Genomic DNA, 18460 nt, shown 5'->3' with positions numbered 1-18460 from the left:
AGGGCCAACGTCAGGGTGGCGTTCTGTGTTCTGGGTTCTCCTTCTGCTTCACGCCCCCCATTGAACACAGTCGGGGTGTTAGGTGTTACACAGGAAATGGTAAATAAGTCCTGCATTGTGTGCATGTGTGTGCTTTCTGCCGGCCGGCATCTATGCATTCAGGTATATCATTTGTGTGTGTGCGTGCTGTTTGCTTATGTGAAAGTGGGGGCAGGCCTACTTTCGGCAGCCGGCTGCAGTCAAAGCATAGAGGGAGGGTTTTTTCTTTTCCTCCTTTTTTCCCATGCGGAGCCGTTTAAGGAGATATCTAAACAATCCCAGAGCCCAACACACGTGCTCCCTTCTCTGGGCCCTGAGCTTTCCTTTTCCTCTCCCTGCTGTCTCTCTCTCTGCCTGCCTGCTTGTCTCTCTATGCTTGTCTGTCTGTGTGTGTCTGTGTGTCTGTGTGTGTGTGTGTGTGTGTGTGTTTCCAGAGTGGAAGCACATTGTCTGGCGTGGCACAAAGGACTAGATTCAGCCAAACTGCACATCTTCAACGCTGGGCGCAGGAATCCCTACGCTTCAAAGAGTGGTTTCTTCTTCAGGGCTGAAGTCTGTCACAGTGCATCCCATGGTGGGCTGCTGACGCGAGCATGCGCCATCGACATGACTGCATGAGGGAGATAAGGGAAGAAACGTTTTATAAGGTACAAATTAGGAGGCGACGGGAGAGTGTGCGTGGAAATTATCCACGCCAGGAAAAATGACTCGCTAAAGATAGAGTACTTGAGCTCCGCTCCTTGCTAGATCAAATGAAAGATCCAAGAGGAAACACCTGCAAAAGGTATGGCACGTGAAGGTGAAGAAGAAGACCCACCGCGAGGTTCACAGGACCACCGCCGAGTCGAGCATGGCCAGATAGAAGCGTTTCGCTTGAAGCAAATTGATTATGATGGCACCAATGTCAATTATAACTTTAATGTCTGTATGTGTTATATCGCTTACAATATATTAAGTAGGCCTATGCAAAATGTATCATACGTCTCTGAAGTATTATAGGTAGTATACGTCTATAAATATCTATGTATCTATAATAAGTATCTCTTTAATCATCATTGCAGATAAAATTGTGCGGGTTCCATTTGTGCGAAACCAACCTAACATTTTAGCTAGAGGTCAAACTGAGGTTCTTTGATGACGTCTTGAAGTACCGCGGGAACATGGGAGAAAATCTATCCAACGTTACTTGATAAAATTGCTGCAAGTAACATACAAGATGTCCCGAGAGAGAGAGAGAGAGAGAGAGAGAGAGAGAGAGAGAGAGAGAGAGAGAGAGAGAGAGAGAGAGAGAGAGAGAGAGAGAGAGAGAGAGAGAGAGAGAGAAAAGGTCATGAAGTACAATTTGGCTGTTGTTAATATACCTAGGCGGAACTCCCGTCGTTAGTCTATTTGGGGGTAACACTGTCTTAGCTTGGTGGCTGGCATAGTAGCACATCGTATTGGGCTAGATATGTGCGCCAGAAATGTTAAATTATTTCATTTAAACGAATCAATCAAATTTAGCGAGACGCAGCGATATAAAACTAAATATAATAAGAGTGTGTGTTGTTCGGTCAGACACACATCGCCATATGAGCAGTTGGGTTCTTAACCGCTTAATCCTTTGATTATTCGTGCTTTCATATAACTATAATAGTTCTACCTGTGTTGACCTGTCCCTCAAAACGAATATCTCTCAAATGTTACAATAGAAATGAAAATAACTTATTTTGAGTGTTACCATACACTTACACCAAACCACACACTAAATGCTTGATTTGTTATCATTTTTACTTTTGTATAGCTATATTGAAAGGTAAATGTCATTGTTGCGATAGCTTATAATATAAAATAAACTGAGATACTGAACTTGGTAACAGACAACACAACGTGACTTATAGTTTGGATGGTAAGTGATGCATGACTTGATCTATACATGGAAACATCTTCCAAGCGCAAGACCCAGGTTGAGATGAAACAAATCCTTCCGTCTAATGTCTTGGTTAACCGTGTATTATCAACATCACTTGCGAATAAAAATAAAATAAAATAAACAGAAATAATACGTAGGAACACCATACCATGCGTGTATCCTGGTCATGGTCCGATGCAAGAATAGGTGGGGGGTGTTCTCCTGGCAGAGGCCCTGGCCCTAGCATCGGTAGGTGAACACTCACATAGTGGGTACACGCAGCTTATTACCGCCATAGTGACGCTTATTTTGTAGTTAAACATGCATCAAAATGTGATTGCTCTAAGGGTTCTTTAGTGCAATCAGGTTTCAAGATTTAAACTAGACCATGGCAGTCAGACAAAAAAGGCGATTACATCTTGCTGAAACATGGATAGAATAGAAAATGGCAGACAGAAAGAGACGTTGTAAAGGAGCACGCAACCACCCACACCCACACCCACACACACACACACACACACACACTTCAAAACAAACGCAACCAGGCGTCTGGTGATCAGTATGGCGTCAGGGGCGCCACAACATTCCGGAACTTAAACTAAATGAGAGATGAACATAAAATCCTGAGCCGACTGGAGTCGGTCTGAAAGCATTGTATTGTAGCAGGCCCTGCGTCTGCTGCTGCTGGGGTCCAGTCAGGAAATCTGGTTTCAATTTGTTTAATGTTGTCTAAGATACGGGTTTCTTGTTCTGGTAGGCATGGTGGGAGGTCCCAACACAGAGAAAGTAGGTATAGCGGTGAGAAAATACCTTTTTTAAAACCAGATGAATATGCATGTCTCACTGTTGCAATGTATGGGAAGGGTCATCTACGTCTGTATCCTGTGTTTAACAGGTAAAACTTTAAAATGGAGCCAACTAAATAATTGAAGCTGTATATTAGATCTTAGTGGGACGTGTGAAGCCACAAGGGAAATTAAGTAGGCTATTTGGATGGACGTACGGTGACTTTACAGTTCTGTAATCCTAGCACTAAGTGACACTCACAGCAAACAACCACGGACGACGTAGTTTTCAGCTTTCCGGTTTATTTGTTTTGTTTCTAATGGTTGCTAGGTGTGGAGGTTCTAGATATCATCTGATCAATAACGGTGGGAAACACCCGTTAAATGGAGGAGGAAGAGGAAGTGTCAGCGATATGAGAACCTGTCCGGCGGGTGGTTGACAAAAGACCAAGTTCAACACGCATTGGTGAAATGATCTGCGTCTAAGGCTTGAAAGTAAGTATTGCTTTCGATGTGCATCAGTGAAAGCGGACATGTCCAATTCATCTCGGCTTCCCCACGCAGCCTCGGTGTCGTTCTTCATCGAGCCATGTGTCTATCTGTGCCCTTGATCTGATACTGCCAGTGCACAGGGCTAGCGGGGCTTGATGTGAGCTAGCAGCGCTGGTCACGTGTGATGCTATCAAGGCTGCATCTGAAGCCCACTAACTCTACTGTTCACGTCTGTCTCAGACGATAAGCGGTTTGAGGGCTCCCGACGTTTCGACCCGTTCACAGACAAAGTAAGCAGACAAATAAATAAATAATCATTTAAAAAAATCCTGATAATGCGTCTCATAATACGACACATCAACATCGACTAGAGGTTCGTATCCCCTTTCTATCTTCACGAAGAAGAAAAAAAAAAAACGTTTAGAGACAAGTGAGAAATTTTTGAATGAAAACAAGCATACTTAATCTGGAGTTCAAAATTCAAACATCAAAAGCCTTAAGCTTTTGTTTTTCCAACAATAAAGGAGAAACTGCTTAGGCAGCAGCATTAGCGCTCCGGCGTGATGGACAGCGGAAGGGGTCGTGCGTCTGTCCGGACCCCTCTGATGTGCCGGCCGGAGACATCAGCTCCTTACCCGACCGCCTGTCAATCAGACTTGCAACAATGCGGCCGCAGCCAGACCGGGGTCATTCTAAGACCATCAACAAAGCAACAGACCCCCAGGGACCGCCAGGGGCTGCCTAATCTCACCCCCCCACCCCCCCGTACTCTCTCAATGGGTGGTCCTCCCTCCTCACCCTCTCTCCTTTCCTTTCACAGAGGGTGGGGGGGGGGAATCTCACGTGTGTGTGTGAGTGTGTGTGTGTGTGTGTAAGAGAGAGAGATCGGAAGCCGTCAATCGGGGGGCCCCCATCAGTTGTTCATCAATGAGCATATGCCTATGCTTACGTCTCACACACACACACACACACTCACACACACACACACACACACACACACACACACACACACACACACACACACACACACACACACACACACACACACACACACACACACACACACACACACACACATATATAACGATGACTTTCAAATTAGTAAGAAAATAACTGAAAATAAGTCTTCGCAGTCTCGTCTCGTCTATAGGCCTATGCAAAAAAACTTGCAACCCCTGCTTGTCATTTCAGGACACATGAGATGAATCAGACTGAAAGCGAGAGCCAGGCCGTCCGTCTTGAACAGCAGCAGTTCCCTAAACCCATCTGGCTGCCCGTAACAGAAGCACTAAGGGTGACTACGTTAGCAACTCTGTCTGTTGGGTAAAGGGGAAGATTGTCAGAAGCTGTGTGTGTGTGTGTGTTATTTCCATGTATGTGTGCGCACCCCTGAATACAGTGCTATGTTTATTTGCTTTTATTACAAAGAGGAAACACTAAATGGATGAATGGTGGTGTGTGTGTGTGTGTGTGTGTGTGTGTGTGTGTGTGTGTGTGTGTGTGTGTGTGTGTGTGTGTGTGTGTGTGTGTGTGTGTGTGTGTGTTGGAGGGGCTAATAGGGGGATTCCAGACACAGCAACATTCATCTGGAACCTGAGATCGCATGCTCACGTTGCACTGTTCCACTTCAGCACGCACACGCGCACTCTCTCGCTTTCCTTCTCCCCTCCCTCTCGTTCTCACTCACATGCATGCATACTCGATATCCTTCAATCGAGTTGGATTCCCAGGTTGAGTTTATTGCGGAGCCATACGTTGGTTCTGGTGACCTGGTAGGCTAGACTCTGTAAGACACAACTCTATGCATCCCAACACTTACAGGGACGACGAGTAGGAGTTTGACGCAATGTAATTCGCTTTAAATTGCCAACATAACAACAGGTTGTAATTTAACTATTAAGGTAGAAATTCCCTGAATCCCTCTAATGGTAGAACGGCCTGTGGGTTGATTTATAATATTTCACAATAGGGCCGGTTTGGCCGGTAAAAGGGAAGGAAGCTACTTCTAATTGCAGGTAATGGCAAAAAAATTCTGTTCTTTCATGAAACTTCATTGTTACATCTAATTATGTTTTGGCTGACATAAGCGTCTGACTACTATTCTGAACCCACAGAGCTTGCACTCCAGAGCTCTAAATGCACGGCCTTCAGCACGCTGCAGTTCACTTAACGGCTAAAGGAGAGAGCAACAAGATGGAATTCATATGTACAAAGAACTAAACAATTTATTTGCAAGATGGGGGATTTTAAAATCAACTTAGGCAAATATTGTGCTTACTAATGATGACTTAGGGGATTTATATTGAGGCTTGGTTGGGGATGTTGGTCTTTGAGATCGCCGTCAGGTAGCCTCATCCATTGTCATTCATTTACCCGTTTAGTCTCCGAGTTAGCAAAAACGAAGTGGGAAATCCCCACAATTCTCAGATAGTCGTCTCTAATATATATATATATATATATATATATATATATGAATAAAATATTGAAATTGCCCAAGTGCAATTTTGTATTTCTTTAAATAGCATTATGTATGTTTGGGTCGGCCAAACATACACAACGCAGACAATGCAGTCACTGTCCATCCGTTGGACTACGCACGACCTTGCCCTGACCATTGTTAGCCTGCTATCTGGACCCTAGATGTCCCATCTCTCTTCAATTAAAGGCTCCTCTCTCAAGTCTCTTTTGAGTCTTAGCCGGTTCCTGGGCCTCAACCCTCTCCTTTCTCTGGCGGTTATCTGGTCATCAGAGCTGCCTCCTCCACGTTCGCAAACGCACCGGCGGTGGGACGATAGAGGTGTGTGTCTCTGTCTGTCCATCCATCCCTGTCTGCCAAGGGACACTAAGGCCAGGTATAGACGGCAAGGAAAAGGACCACATCTTTTGCTCATGAGTGACTCTGATGGGATTTTTTTTCAGAACGATGTGATCAGAATCATCCGATGGTATCAGATCTGATCTGATTCTGATTTGGGCCAATTTCAAATCAGGGTCCTGAACAAGATACAGGTCAGATTTTTGCAATGCCAACTCAGTCTTAACAGTCATTTGGTCTTTCCTGTTATTTTTCCGCCACTCTAGATTAACAATTGTCAAAATTCTGCAGTAGCGAGAGCTACTCTGTGGATATAAACATGGACGGCTACAATAGACCTGGTCAGTGAACTGACGGTTCAAATAGTAGAATAATAGTAATGTCGTTTCTTTCCTTTTCTAGCAATCTGTCACCCACGATAGCACGTGTGAATTCGACTGTGAACATATCACACTGGAATCGGATATTGGCCACATTTAAACCCCAAAAACCAGACCTGAGCATTGAATCTGAATGGATTTCGCTGCTCATTTATGCATTTCTAGTATCTGCATATCTCTCTTTGGAGACAACAGCCTATCTAGTGTTTGAGTGTCAATAACAATGTGTGTGTGTGTGTGTGTGTGTGTGTGTGTGTGTGTGTGTGTGTGTGTGTGTGTGTGTGTGTCTGTGTGTGTCTGTGTGTGTCTGTGTGTGTCTGTGTGTGTGTGTGTGTCTACATTTCTATATGCATGTCTTCAAATGTCTCCACAACAACACACACAAGAATCTGACGAGCTTATAATCACAGATTTGCATGCGCACACCAGTACACACGCATACATGCACACAAATAAACATGCAAAAGGTGAAACGGGTCGTTCCACCGTTACCTAGTCTGACAGAGCAACCTTAGTTAGGTTAGTTATACATACTTGTGTGACACGAGATCGTCAATCAACAATAAGTGTTTTAAGAAATGAACCTGTGGTAAAAGAGAAAGAGAAAGTAAGAAAGTAAATACGTATCAATCATTTTGTTGAGATTAGATTTGTGAGGGAAGCGCCAAGAGCGTTTTGTATTTGGATAAGATAGGAAGATAGTACAAGGTCATATAAAAAACTGCTTCAGGTGAAGAAGTATCTGAGGACGACAGTATGTGAGGGGGTCGGTTTGGGGCTAGGTTTTCAAGCACTGAAGAACGTGTGTCGGAAGAATAGTCAAGATGTGAAGTAGCTCTTGGATGCAGAATAGAAAACAAGGAAGAGAAACTTATGTTTTAGCAGGGCCTCTTAAAGTCAAGACTTTTATATTCTATATGAATAGTGAAACACCTTTTAACATGTATTGTTCTGAAGTTGGAACCCACTTTCAGGCCTTTTTGATGGAAGGACCTTCCTAGCAGGACATTTATATGGTTAAAAGTTAAGAATATGTTTTGACTGGGTTTTGACTGGGTACCAATAAAGGAGATGCTAAGCTAGCATCGCATCGTGATGCTAGCTTTGGAGACTCCAGCTGGGGTTTTCCAGTGTAAACGAATTGGGTCTTGGTGTGTGTTTGTTAAACGGCCTATACAGGAGGTCCAGCTTGCCACAACTCACCACAGAGGTGAGGGCCATCTGGAAGCTGTAGATGCGCGCCAGGCCGAAGTCGGCCAGTTTGATCTGTCCTCCACTGGTGACTAGGATGTTCTGGGGCTTCAGGTCTCGGTGGACCACGCGGTGCGAGTGGAGGAAGTCCAGTCCCTGGAGCAGCTGGTACATCATGTCCTGCAGAGGGCCACAAAGAACGGGTCCGTCAGCACCACAGAACCCCAAGAACAGGACCACAGAAACCCAGTTCATCAGCACCACGGCAGCAGTTCATCAGGACCACAGAACCACAGCTCAACAGAACAGTGCTTGGACAGTGAAAGGAAATAACGAGACCAACATTTTGCATGCGCCCCCAAATTGTATTATGTTTTACTCCTGTACTAAAATGGTATATAATGTTTAGTTTCAATAATCAAGCACATACTGTAAATAATGTCCTCCTACCTCAAAAGTATTTAATGTTGCCGTACATTTCTTGCATTTATATAGTGTAAGATATATTTTTGGTATTTATTTAGTCTGAAATAAAATTTGTCTTTTAAAATCCCCATTATGGTCCTGTATTCATAAATACCCATTAAACATTACTGTCCCATCTGGGATAATTAACTATATCATCTCCTGCATTCAAAAGCTATAGTTAATAGGGATGGGTCAGAATATTTGATTACTCGATTATTCGTACCCGAGGGTCAAAATCGATTTTTAACATTTGGACTGTTAACATTTTTTCCCATTCAAACATAAAGTTTTTCACATGCCATAACTTTGTTTCCCTGGTAACGCCCGAGGGTTTGACTAATACCTGGAACAATCATTACCTTCCCGTAAGGTTCTTATGCAACGGAAACATTGTTCACTCCTCCAGCAGTAAATAGGACGGACCGTAGCTACGACTTGGCAACGGGAGGTATTCTAGTCCGCTCAGCTATGAGCCAGAGAGCTAACGTTATGCATTGTACATACAGTACATAATTCAAAATTCGTCCCAGCCTTTCTACCACAGATACTCTAGGGTCTATAGCATATAACCGTGTTGTCTGATTACAGTTTAATTCATTTTTCACAATTTACCAGCTCTCGTTTTGAAGACCGAATCACAGCGCCATTCGTTTCAATGGGATTCGCGACAGTCTATACTTTCAACATAAAGTGTACAGATTTATAATTTGACATTCGTCCCAGCCTTTATACCACAGATACTATAGGGTCTATAGCATATAACCGCGTTTTCTGATTACAGTTCAATGCATTTTCACAACAGACAATTTGACTGGAACTACTTAACAGGTAATCGTTTTTTTTTGTGTTTAAGATATTAAGCGATTTCTTGCCGATGATCCATGGCTGCCTTTGTGAATGTCGGCACACATCGAATATTCGTTCATACCACCGACTGATAATTCGACCACGAAAGATTTGAGTTATTCACATCCCTAATAGTTAACCAAAACTGCTTCCAACATTCTCCTTTAAGATTCCTCCAATACCAAGGATACAATACAAGCACAAATAATAGGGTTACAATTGGAACTTCATACAGACAACTGAGGATGGCAAATGATAAGAGAAAAATAATATGGTTACAATTCAAACTTCAAATAGACAACTGAGGATGGCAAATTATAAAATTGTTGTTGAAAACTCAGAGGGAAACATAAATTGAAGGTTGTTGTTGGGAGCCGGTGGCGGAGGACACTGGGTTACAGTTAGGAGAGCTGGACGAGACATCACACGGCAGATGGTCCGTGATCGGAGAAGCCCTGTTTTGATACTCAGAATGTGAAACCGATGTGCGTGTATCCGCTTCACGGACTGACCGGCTGCGAGTGACCCCCTTTGCAAAGCGCTAGAGAATGATTATGAACGGGGTTATGATCCACGTGCGCCGCTTCTGCTTTGATGGCTCCTGGTGTGCGAGTTTGGGTCAAAGCAACAACAACCCGACGACAGTGGGAGATAAAAGGTAATTATGAGCGTGTCCCTCGGGGGAAAATGATCTAAAGCACGGCAGTGTGGAAGGAGTTAACATGAGTGGGCCTGCTGCTCCCATAGCCGACTGTGGCAGATGTTTGATAACACAGAGAGAACACAGAGAGAGAGAGAGAGGGAGGGAGAGAGAGAGAGAGAGAGAGAGAGAGAGAGAGAGAGAGAGGGAAAGGGAGAGAGAGAGAGAGAGAGAGAGAGAGAGAGAGAGAGAGAGAGAGAGAGAGAGAGAGAGAGAGAGAGAGAGAGAGAGAGAGAGAGAGAGAGAGAGAGAGAGAGAGAGAGAGAGAGAGAGAGAGAGAGGGAGAAGAGAGGGAGAGAGAGAGGGAGAGAGAGGGCGAGGGAGAGAGGGAGAGAGAGAGAGACAGAGAGAGAGAGAGAGAGAGAGAGGGATAATCTGTTTTTCAGCAGCTGTCTTGCTATAGTTCCAACTTGTTGTTCTCACAAACTGTCGCCCTACAGTACACGGCCATAGGGCATGCACAATGGGGTCGTCAAGGACTGACGCAAATATGACAGTTAACCCCCCCACCCCAAACAGTTTTATTCCAACATAGCACCTGTCAGTACGAACAAGCATGTCATACTTTCAAAGCAGACTTCACCATAAAGCAAGTGGCTCTATAGGATGGGGCTTTGCGAAAGGACGGCCACTTGGCCTTCATCCCAATTTGCTGTTCAACAGTCAGTTGTTGTGGCGTTTCGTTTTTTTTTTCTCTGAAGCAGATGCGGTGCGGTACAGTATCATAGGCTGGCCGGACTCAGGGGCCACACGGCACAATGAGTGTTTCCTCTCATAGCTGACCACCCTGCAACTGAGCCGGGGGCACCACACGGGCGGCATGCAGATACAGAGAGGGGGAGAGAATGAGAGGGCGAGAGAGATAGGGAGTGATTAGAGGGGGAGAGAGAGTGAGGGGGAGAGAGATAGGGAGTGATTAGAGGGGAGCAGGAGAAGGAGAGAGGCGCGGTGGAGAGCGGAAGAGAGAGAAAAGGAAATGGCTAGGGGGAACACACAAACAGCAGAGGGGAAGAGGAGGAGGAGGAAGAGGAGGACGGACATGAGGCAGAGCGAGCGGGCACCTGCGCGGATGTGACACGAGCAACCCCTCTTACTCACACTGGACGGCGGTGGTTGTCGTCCGCCGCTGTGTCGTGGTTCACCCGCCTCCCGCCCTAACCACTAACACCAGCCCGACTCCGAACCCCCCCCCCCCCCCCCCCCCCCCCTACTAAATAAAACACATGCGCACACCCCGCAGAACACCCCCTCCGAGCCAGGACCTCACAAGTGACATGGACCCGAGCCCGCTGCCCCATTCACGGGCCGACCAGCTGGCGAGGGACTCAAAGGGTTGAAACAAGGGGGCTTGCACACTCAAGCAGAAGACATTAGCAAAGCGGCGCGGGTCTGGCCACTGTGCAGCCCCCCCGAAGAGGTGGCGACAGGATGCCCCCGCAGAATGGCAGGGAGATGACTGCATTGTGCGCGTGTGTGTGCGCCTCACGTGGACCCATGTGTGCCCGACGTAGCCCGGCGCCGCTCGCTCATTGTCCCCGTCGACGTGTGTGTTTGTGTGTTTACATGCAATGTTATCCGGGTCCAAGTGTGTGTGTGTGTGTGTGTGTGTGTGTGTGTGTGTGTGTGTGTGTGTGTGTGTGTGTGTGTGTGTGTGTGTGTGTGTGTGTTTTAACCAAGGGGTGCGTAAACAGGCTTTTCTTTCTCCATCTCCATTCAGCCATGACCCAGCTAGCAGGCCAACAGGCCGAGCGGGCCGTATGAGAGAGTGGGGCAGATTTTTTTTCCGGGGGGCTGGGATGCTATCTGACACAATAGCAGCAGCCCGAGTTCCTCTCGGCTTTAAATAGCCATTTCACCAAGCTTCCTTTCTGCTGCATTTTCTTCCTTCCAACACTAATTATCTCAGAAGTGTGACTCTTGGAAAAACACACAAACAATATTAGCCCCCATTGGCCCCGGTGTCATCTCCCCTTGTCTGTCAATTACTCTCACAGTTGAATGGCAGGGAACGGCCCTCGGTAATGGATATCTGACATTTAACAAACATAACGAGGCCAGTTTCGGCCCCCTTTCTCTGTTCCTCAACGACTGCGTGGTTGGGAAACGATGTCTGGATGTGGAGGATTGCCTTCGCACACAGAACAGCAGTCCAGCCAAACTGGTTGCTCAACACCCAACTGTCGTTCCATTGGCACCACTTCAAACCAGAACCCCCTCGAATATCACTTGGCCAGCGGTGAACACCAAATCCAAACCATAAACGCAACACATCTGACCCCTCATGAGCAGAAGGACCAAGTAAGAAGGAAAAAAAAAATAGTAGCTAGCTAGCCTGCTGCAAGATGCCGTCAAAACATGGCTTTCCAAGTGCGCCTCCTTTTCTCATGCTAATGTACCAGGGGCAGCCATATTGTTAATTGTAGCTAGGCACAATGTGAGACATCTGCCGGTTAGCGTTAGTGTAATTCCCTCCCCATGCTTCATTAACCTCCCCCTTTATGGGCCTGGAGAAAAGAGTTCAGCAGGCTTGGAGGGCGGCGGTGGTGGTGGTGGCGGCGGTGGTGGTGGTGGTCGTGGTGGTGGATGAGAATGGAGGAGGAGTGTGGGTGAAACCCAAGCGCTGGCCCAGCCGAGGAGCAGCGAGGTTGGGGCAGCCCGGCCGCTTGATGTCCTTCCAGCTCATTTGATTCTTGGAGGAGGGCCTCTTTCATCAATGAGCATGTGGTGGGTCTGGAGGCTGAGGCGAGGTGCGAGTGGGTGGCGCAGGAGGAACACACAAGGGCACTACATTTGGAAAAGGGGGTTTATTTGGATGCACCGTTGGCTGGACACTCACAGGGGGCCAAAGGCTACCCGAGCGGAGGGGGGGGGGGGGGTTGTGTGTGTGTGTGTGTGTGTGTGTGTGTGTGTGTGTGTGTGTGTGTGTGTGTGTGTGTGTGTGTGTGTGTGTGTGTGTGTGTGTGTGTGTGTGTGTGTGTGTGTGTGTGTGTGTCCTTGAGGGTTACTATGTAGCGTCCACTCTACTGTCAATAACACGGGGAGGCTGCCCCTATCATAAGGTCCCACCATTATTAACACCAACCCCCCTCCTTGGGACTCCGACCACATGTGTGTGAAGAGAGTGTGAGGGTGGGCAGGACAGTGGATGAACGTCCAGCGAACTGAAGGAACGCTCATGAGATGCGGAGTTGACATTAGTTGCAAACACATGATATCTTCAATCCCCTTCCAGAAAGATTTAGTGCATGTGCTTCACTTGTGTGGGAGACAAAAAGAAGGACAGATCTGGCAATCTGGATAGATTTGGAAACATAGTTAACTAATGGTGAACTAACCTTTTTATATTCTTCCCATAAAAAATGTTTTAAAAGACACCACATGGACACTTTTAACATTTTGGGGGATTTTATAATACAGACACACGGCGGTTTCCCTATCTGCGAAACCGTGTAAACAGAGGGGAAGAGGGAGGGAGGGCAATCAAAATAGAGACGGCAAGAAGTCTTTAATTTGGAGCCCAGCTGCCACATGTGCAGCGCACGAGAACGCCCCGTGCACCTCTGATGTCGCCCCAGCACCACTGCATCCTCTCTGTCTCCGGCTGACCTCATCTAAGAATACTCCCCAGGCCACCATACCATGGACCATGAACACATCGTAGGCGGAGCGCGAGCAGACCAGCAACAGGGGTATGGGTTGTAATCTGTGATCCATTATTATTTACTTGTTTGCGATGTTGGCCTGGAATTTAAGAATTGCGTTGCCATGAGTGACTGTCCTTTATTCCATGAATGAGCATGGTGATAATAAACCAGTACACTAACATTACAAATAGATTTGTAATTGTGGGCCAGATACCGTGCGTATAATGTCTCAGGGCACAGGAACACAGTAGACATGTATTAGGGTTAATGATATACAGCAGTAAGCAGTAAGTTATAGGTTATGCCTTGATTTGCCCTGATTAAAATCCCAAACCTCCCCCCCCCCGTCTCCGTCTCCGTCCCCCCCCGTCCTACCTTGATGGTTTCAGAAGGGACGCCAGGGTCAGGGGCCTTCTCCAGGTAGGTGGTGAGGTCCTGGTCCACATGCTCAAAGACCAGCGTGAGTTTGGTCTCGCGGTCGGTCCGAGAAACTGTGCACACATCAAACAACCTGGAGTGGAGGAGGAGAGCAAAGCAGCAGCTTGGAATCAAGAGGCACTGCAATTGGAGAGATATTTGCATACCTGTGTGACCGCTCGGTTGTTAGAAAGAGGGCAGAAAAGACCACTAATGTCAGTCCCCGCCCACTCCAAAATAAAAACAAAGGAAAAAAGAGGCCACCGACTTGTAGGTGGCGATGGGCTAGGTAGTGTAGGACAGACGGTGGGTAACGGTAAGTTCATGGCTAAAGTTGGTAAGTTCAAGGCTGTGAATTGACATTTTGCAGAGTGTTTACCCAAGTATTGGGCAAAAACTTGAGTAAGTGTTTGCCCAATACTTGGTACATGGGTACCAGGCCAAATGGCCGGACTGTATGCAGACAGTTGGTTAAAATAACAAACTGAACTGAATCTGAACTACCTAAGTTCATAGTTGGCAGGACTGAAATATATTGAAATAAATCAATTAAAAAAATATGTATGCGCTTCCTTTTAAAGAGGTGTGATCCTCCTTGAAAAATAGCTTCTCTTGTTTGGAGCCCAACAATCAGGATGATGACAACAAATACAAAGGCCAGATCCATCAAACGTGTTCCCTAAACTTCTGTAACTATTGCTGCATTGCGTTAACAGACCCTTTCAATGTATTTGAAAATAAATCTCTTCGGATTGTATTAAATGGGTCCACAGGTATGTTTGGGGCCGTTTGTCCTCAGATGCCAACCACAGAGCCATGGTCTGTTTACATGTACTTTCATGTGACCGATCAAGATGTTGGCAGCAGCTCCACTTTGATAGCTCAATCATTTACAACCCCCACTAGGACCCAATGGAACAGGGACGGTTGTCGGCCCGTAACATTCCAACAGAACACACAGTTAAAACGCCGCCACTTTATGGCTGGTTTATATGGACTCAATCTACGCGTTTCAATCTAGTAAATTCAATTTCGTGATAAATTGTGTGGAGCGTTCCAAAGAAGTTATTTTACTAGAGTTTTGTGTAGAGAACCACGCATACATTCACACGCAGCGATAACGCCGGCTCCTCACGACATTCTCCATTACTTCCGTGCGAAGCTCTCGGGATTCAAAAGGTTTAAGACAAAAGATTTACAGTTGTCTTCACTAGGCAACGACCCTAAAGCCAAAAAAAACAGATTATGTCTGCGTGGCTGCCAAGACCGGCTCTACTAGTGAAAAGCTGTTTACCAAAAAGAAATAAAAAAAAAGAAAGTAATCCAGTATCTTCTCTTCAAAGACCTCAGGACCACAACCAAAGCGGCATTCCCGAACCCGTGTCCATGACAACCTCTGATGGTCCATGGTAACCCTAGCCTAGCCTGTCCGCTACAGCTACGCGGCCAGCATCCCTCCTGACGGCAACAGCATGCCAAGTGACCCGGGATGGAATGCCCGTCAGAGACGTGACCCTGAGGGGGTGACCGCCAGGGAGGACCTCCTCTACTTCCTACTCCATCGTGACACGGAGATATGGACGCTGTCTCATATTGCCGCGTAAAAACCACCAACCCCACTGAACCTTAGCCTTACCAAATGGTCACCAAGAAATATAAGTTCAAACCTTTAAACGTTCCTGGTACCCAATCGCTAAACCCTTACAGCAGATCTTGGCATTCACACCAAACAACAAAGTGTCCCGAGTCAACAGGTAATACTCTGTAATCTAGTTGAAAGACAGGATCAGTCAAGTATATGAGATGATATCAACAAGGAGCCAGTTCCTCCAGTAGGAAATCGGTCCAAACCTCTCTTAAAGCGGTGGCTGTTTAAAGCAGGACCCCCTCGCTGGGTTCGCTGGGCTACAATGAGGGCTCCCAGACACAGAACATATGGAATGAATAATGGCCCCCATTACAAACACCCAGGGGTTTCCTGGTGCATATCGCGCACGCACGCACATGCACACACACACACACACACACACAGTTGGGTGCACCAAGGTTGGCTATGTGGTGCTCAACTTATCCTTAGGGTTGGTTAAATAGGAATAGGAAAGCTGAAACGTTTCTTGTTCTAAATAGGGTACTTTTAGACAAAACATTCTGTGTCGTACCCTGTCATTCATTGATTATGGAAGAATTATTGTCAGGATCTGGGTCATTCTTTCATTCTTCGCAAAGTCCACGATAAAACAAACATGGAGGTGAGACCCAGAGGAATGCTACTCCCTTGTGTGTGTGTGTGTGTGTGTGTGTGTGTGTGTGTGTGTGTGTGTGTGTGTGTGTGTGTGTGTGTGTGTGTGTGTGTGTGTGTGTGTGTGTGTGTGTGTGTGTGTGTGTGTGTGTGTGTGTGTGTCAAAAATGCTATACATTGAGGTACACCCTCAAATTCATTCAATCACTAATTGCAGTCATTCATTATGAACATAGGTATGGAGGAGGACCATCACAAACCAGTCTATTCAAAACGTAAAGGACACACGCGCACACACACACACACACTTGACTTACCTGACAACATTGGGGTGCTCGAACGCCTCGAGCTGCCTCAGTACCGCCACCTCCCGAATGGTAGAGAGAGGCATTCCTTCTTCTTCTGTTTGGACCCGAACTCTCTTTAAGGCTACAAAGCGTCCCCCGTTCTTCAAATCTCTCGCTTTATACACTTTCCCGTAAGCGCCCTCGCCTATCTCGGCGACAGGTTCATAGTCAGTAGCAATAGTTTCTTTGTCCATTGTTGCTGGTTATTTTTCAGTTTTTTTTCTGCAGCTGAAAATATTGTGGGGAATCCCGGGCGAGTGTGACGAGTCAAGGCTTTTTCACAAAGACATCTTCCTAGGAGAGAGTTGGCACGTGCAATGCCTGGATAACAGGGAGACACAGAGGTAGAAAGTCACCATCCATGTCAGTTTGGATCAAACGGTGGTCCACGTAGGCAATAATAGAGCTGTCATTTTATATTCCGACTATCAACAGAGACCCGATGCGTCCCACTTCCACTCCTCCTCCTATTACGCATATTATCAACTCATGTCCTCCTACCTCTCTAAAAAACAGAATAATGTCAAGTATAACCACCCTTTTTACAATTTCATCCGGCCGTTATTATTATTACGAAGGCCTGCATAGAGCAAGCTAAACAGATTTGACATTTGGCTAATGGTAATTAAATCGCCCCCTGATACCCATGATGCTTTCAAGATGGATATGGCGACCCGAAATAGAGGAGACAATAAGCCTAGGGAAATAAATATAAACTACTTCGAATACTTGGAATCATATGAGCCTAGCTCGGGTGGTTGCAGTGAGCAAGAGACAGTCAAAATGTGCCCTTTATCAAACTTCTGTTTCAGGCAAGACAGACTCTGCGAGCACGTGGCTTACTGGCATTGTCTAAACTTCCTGCAGAAATGCTCAATTTAAACACTTTCTCAGTCCTATTTCATGCCAGTTGCAATCGCAGCCGATAAAACAAAGTATTGTCAACATTATCAAGTGGTTTTGGTGAAGAAGGGTCGCGTGGATTATTTTATATTAATTTAATAGTTTCTCGATTCAGAAAATAAAAAAATAATAAGTCGGAGGAGAAATCTCTAGATTGCAGCATTTTGTCGTTTTATTGATTCACAAAGGAAACATAACAACCTACTGTTCTGAACCAAAACAATATAAATCGATAACTTAAAGCGTAAAATGGCTCATGATTACCTTCTTGTTACGTTGTCAATAAAATGTCGCAAAGTTGGCATGACGTCCAATAAACTGCAGAGGAAACATTGCTGTTGTGGATGTTTTAAGTTGTAAATTCAATTAAATGAAAACTCCCAGTAGACAGCATCACACACATCCCTCACTGTCCTCGTGCGGGGCCACACAGGTAGTTGGACTGTGCACGCTCTAACCCCCCATCCCTCAAGACTGCACACACACATACACACCACCACCACCTCTGAGACTCAGAGCAGCAAACACTACACCAAGGGAGGGGGGCGTATTCCACAAGCACAAAAACTATCTGCATGGGCGCACTGTTGCTACTTTTTTTTTCCAGGGAGGTCATAGGACAAAGGCAAACGCGTGATATACCCCTCGAAAGCACGCTCCTCTTCCGTCTTTCAGATTTCTCTTTCTTTTTCCATATATCCCGGGATATGCAACGCTTCGCCTGTGAGCTCCGACTCTCCCCTGCTTTCCCACGCTGGTTGAATGTGCCTGACCCCCTTCAGAGAGGGTTTGACACAGAGCAGGGACATTTCCGCATTCCTAACGACTACAAAGGCAAACCGCCTTCTTTTAGCTTTCCCTCTGCCTCCTTGGTTCTTTTACCATTCATAGCCCTCTAGGTTTTGTCTCTGTTGTCAAAACCGGGAGCGCCACATGGGAGAGAAAGAGAGTGGGAGAGAGAGAGAGAGAGAGAGCGGGGTCGGGACTGCGAAGGAGTTTATTGGATAGTCACACTATCTATCTCTCCTGGCCATTTACACAACTCTCTCGTTAACAATGCACCAGCGGGGAAGGCAATGCGACAAGCGCTCCTCGATGGCCCATGAGGTCAGGTTCAAGGCCCGGTGGCTTGATTTCTGTCGGTAGGGGATTCTTCTTCAAGTAGCTCCTCTTCTCGGGTGGTCGTTTTTCACGCTCTCATGGAGGAGCTGCTGTGAACGCCGAGGGCTCTGCTACCGCCGGGCCCATTGTTTTATGTGAGGGGTTTATCATGACAAAAACATAGCGAGCGTACAGTATAGTA

General features: G+C 46.2%; 1 protein-coding gene across 2 annotated transcripts in view; it reads right to left on the bottom strand.

Moving 5' to 3' along the window:
* The window catches only part of cdk6 (cyclin dependent kinase 6), a 37467-nt gene extending 19455 nt beyond the window's left edge, over positions 1–18012 (bottom strand). The window contains exons 1-4 of one of the 2 annotated variants that reach the window (XM_030346392.1): positions 17800–18012; positions 16225–16575; positions 13627–13762; positions 7606–7773 (exon numbers count right to left, since the gene is read on the bottom strand). In XM_030346392.1, the coding sequence (XP_030202252.1) occupies positions 7606–7773; positions 13627–13762; positions 16225–16448 (528 nt within the window). In that variant the 5' untranslated portion in view covers positions 16449–16575; positions 17800–18012. Of the gene's footprint in view, positions 1–7605; positions 7774–13626; positions 13763–16224; positions 16576–17421 lie in introns of both variants that reach the window. The other variant, XM_030346391.1, reaches the window with a different exon arrangement.
* Between the last annotated feature and the right edge of the window lie 448 nt (positions 18013–18460).

Source organism: Gadus morhua, chromosome 22 (genome assembly GCF_902167405.1).
Source record: "Gadus morhua chromosome 22, gadMor3.0, whole genome shotgun sequence".
NCBI classification, from domain to species: domain Eukaryota; kingdom Metazoa; phylum Chordata; class Actinopteri; order Gadiformes; family Gadidae; genus Gadus; species Gadus morhua.
The sequence above is the reverse complement of the archived record's forward strand: the minus strand, read 5'-3'. Positions and strand labels throughout refer to the sequence as shown.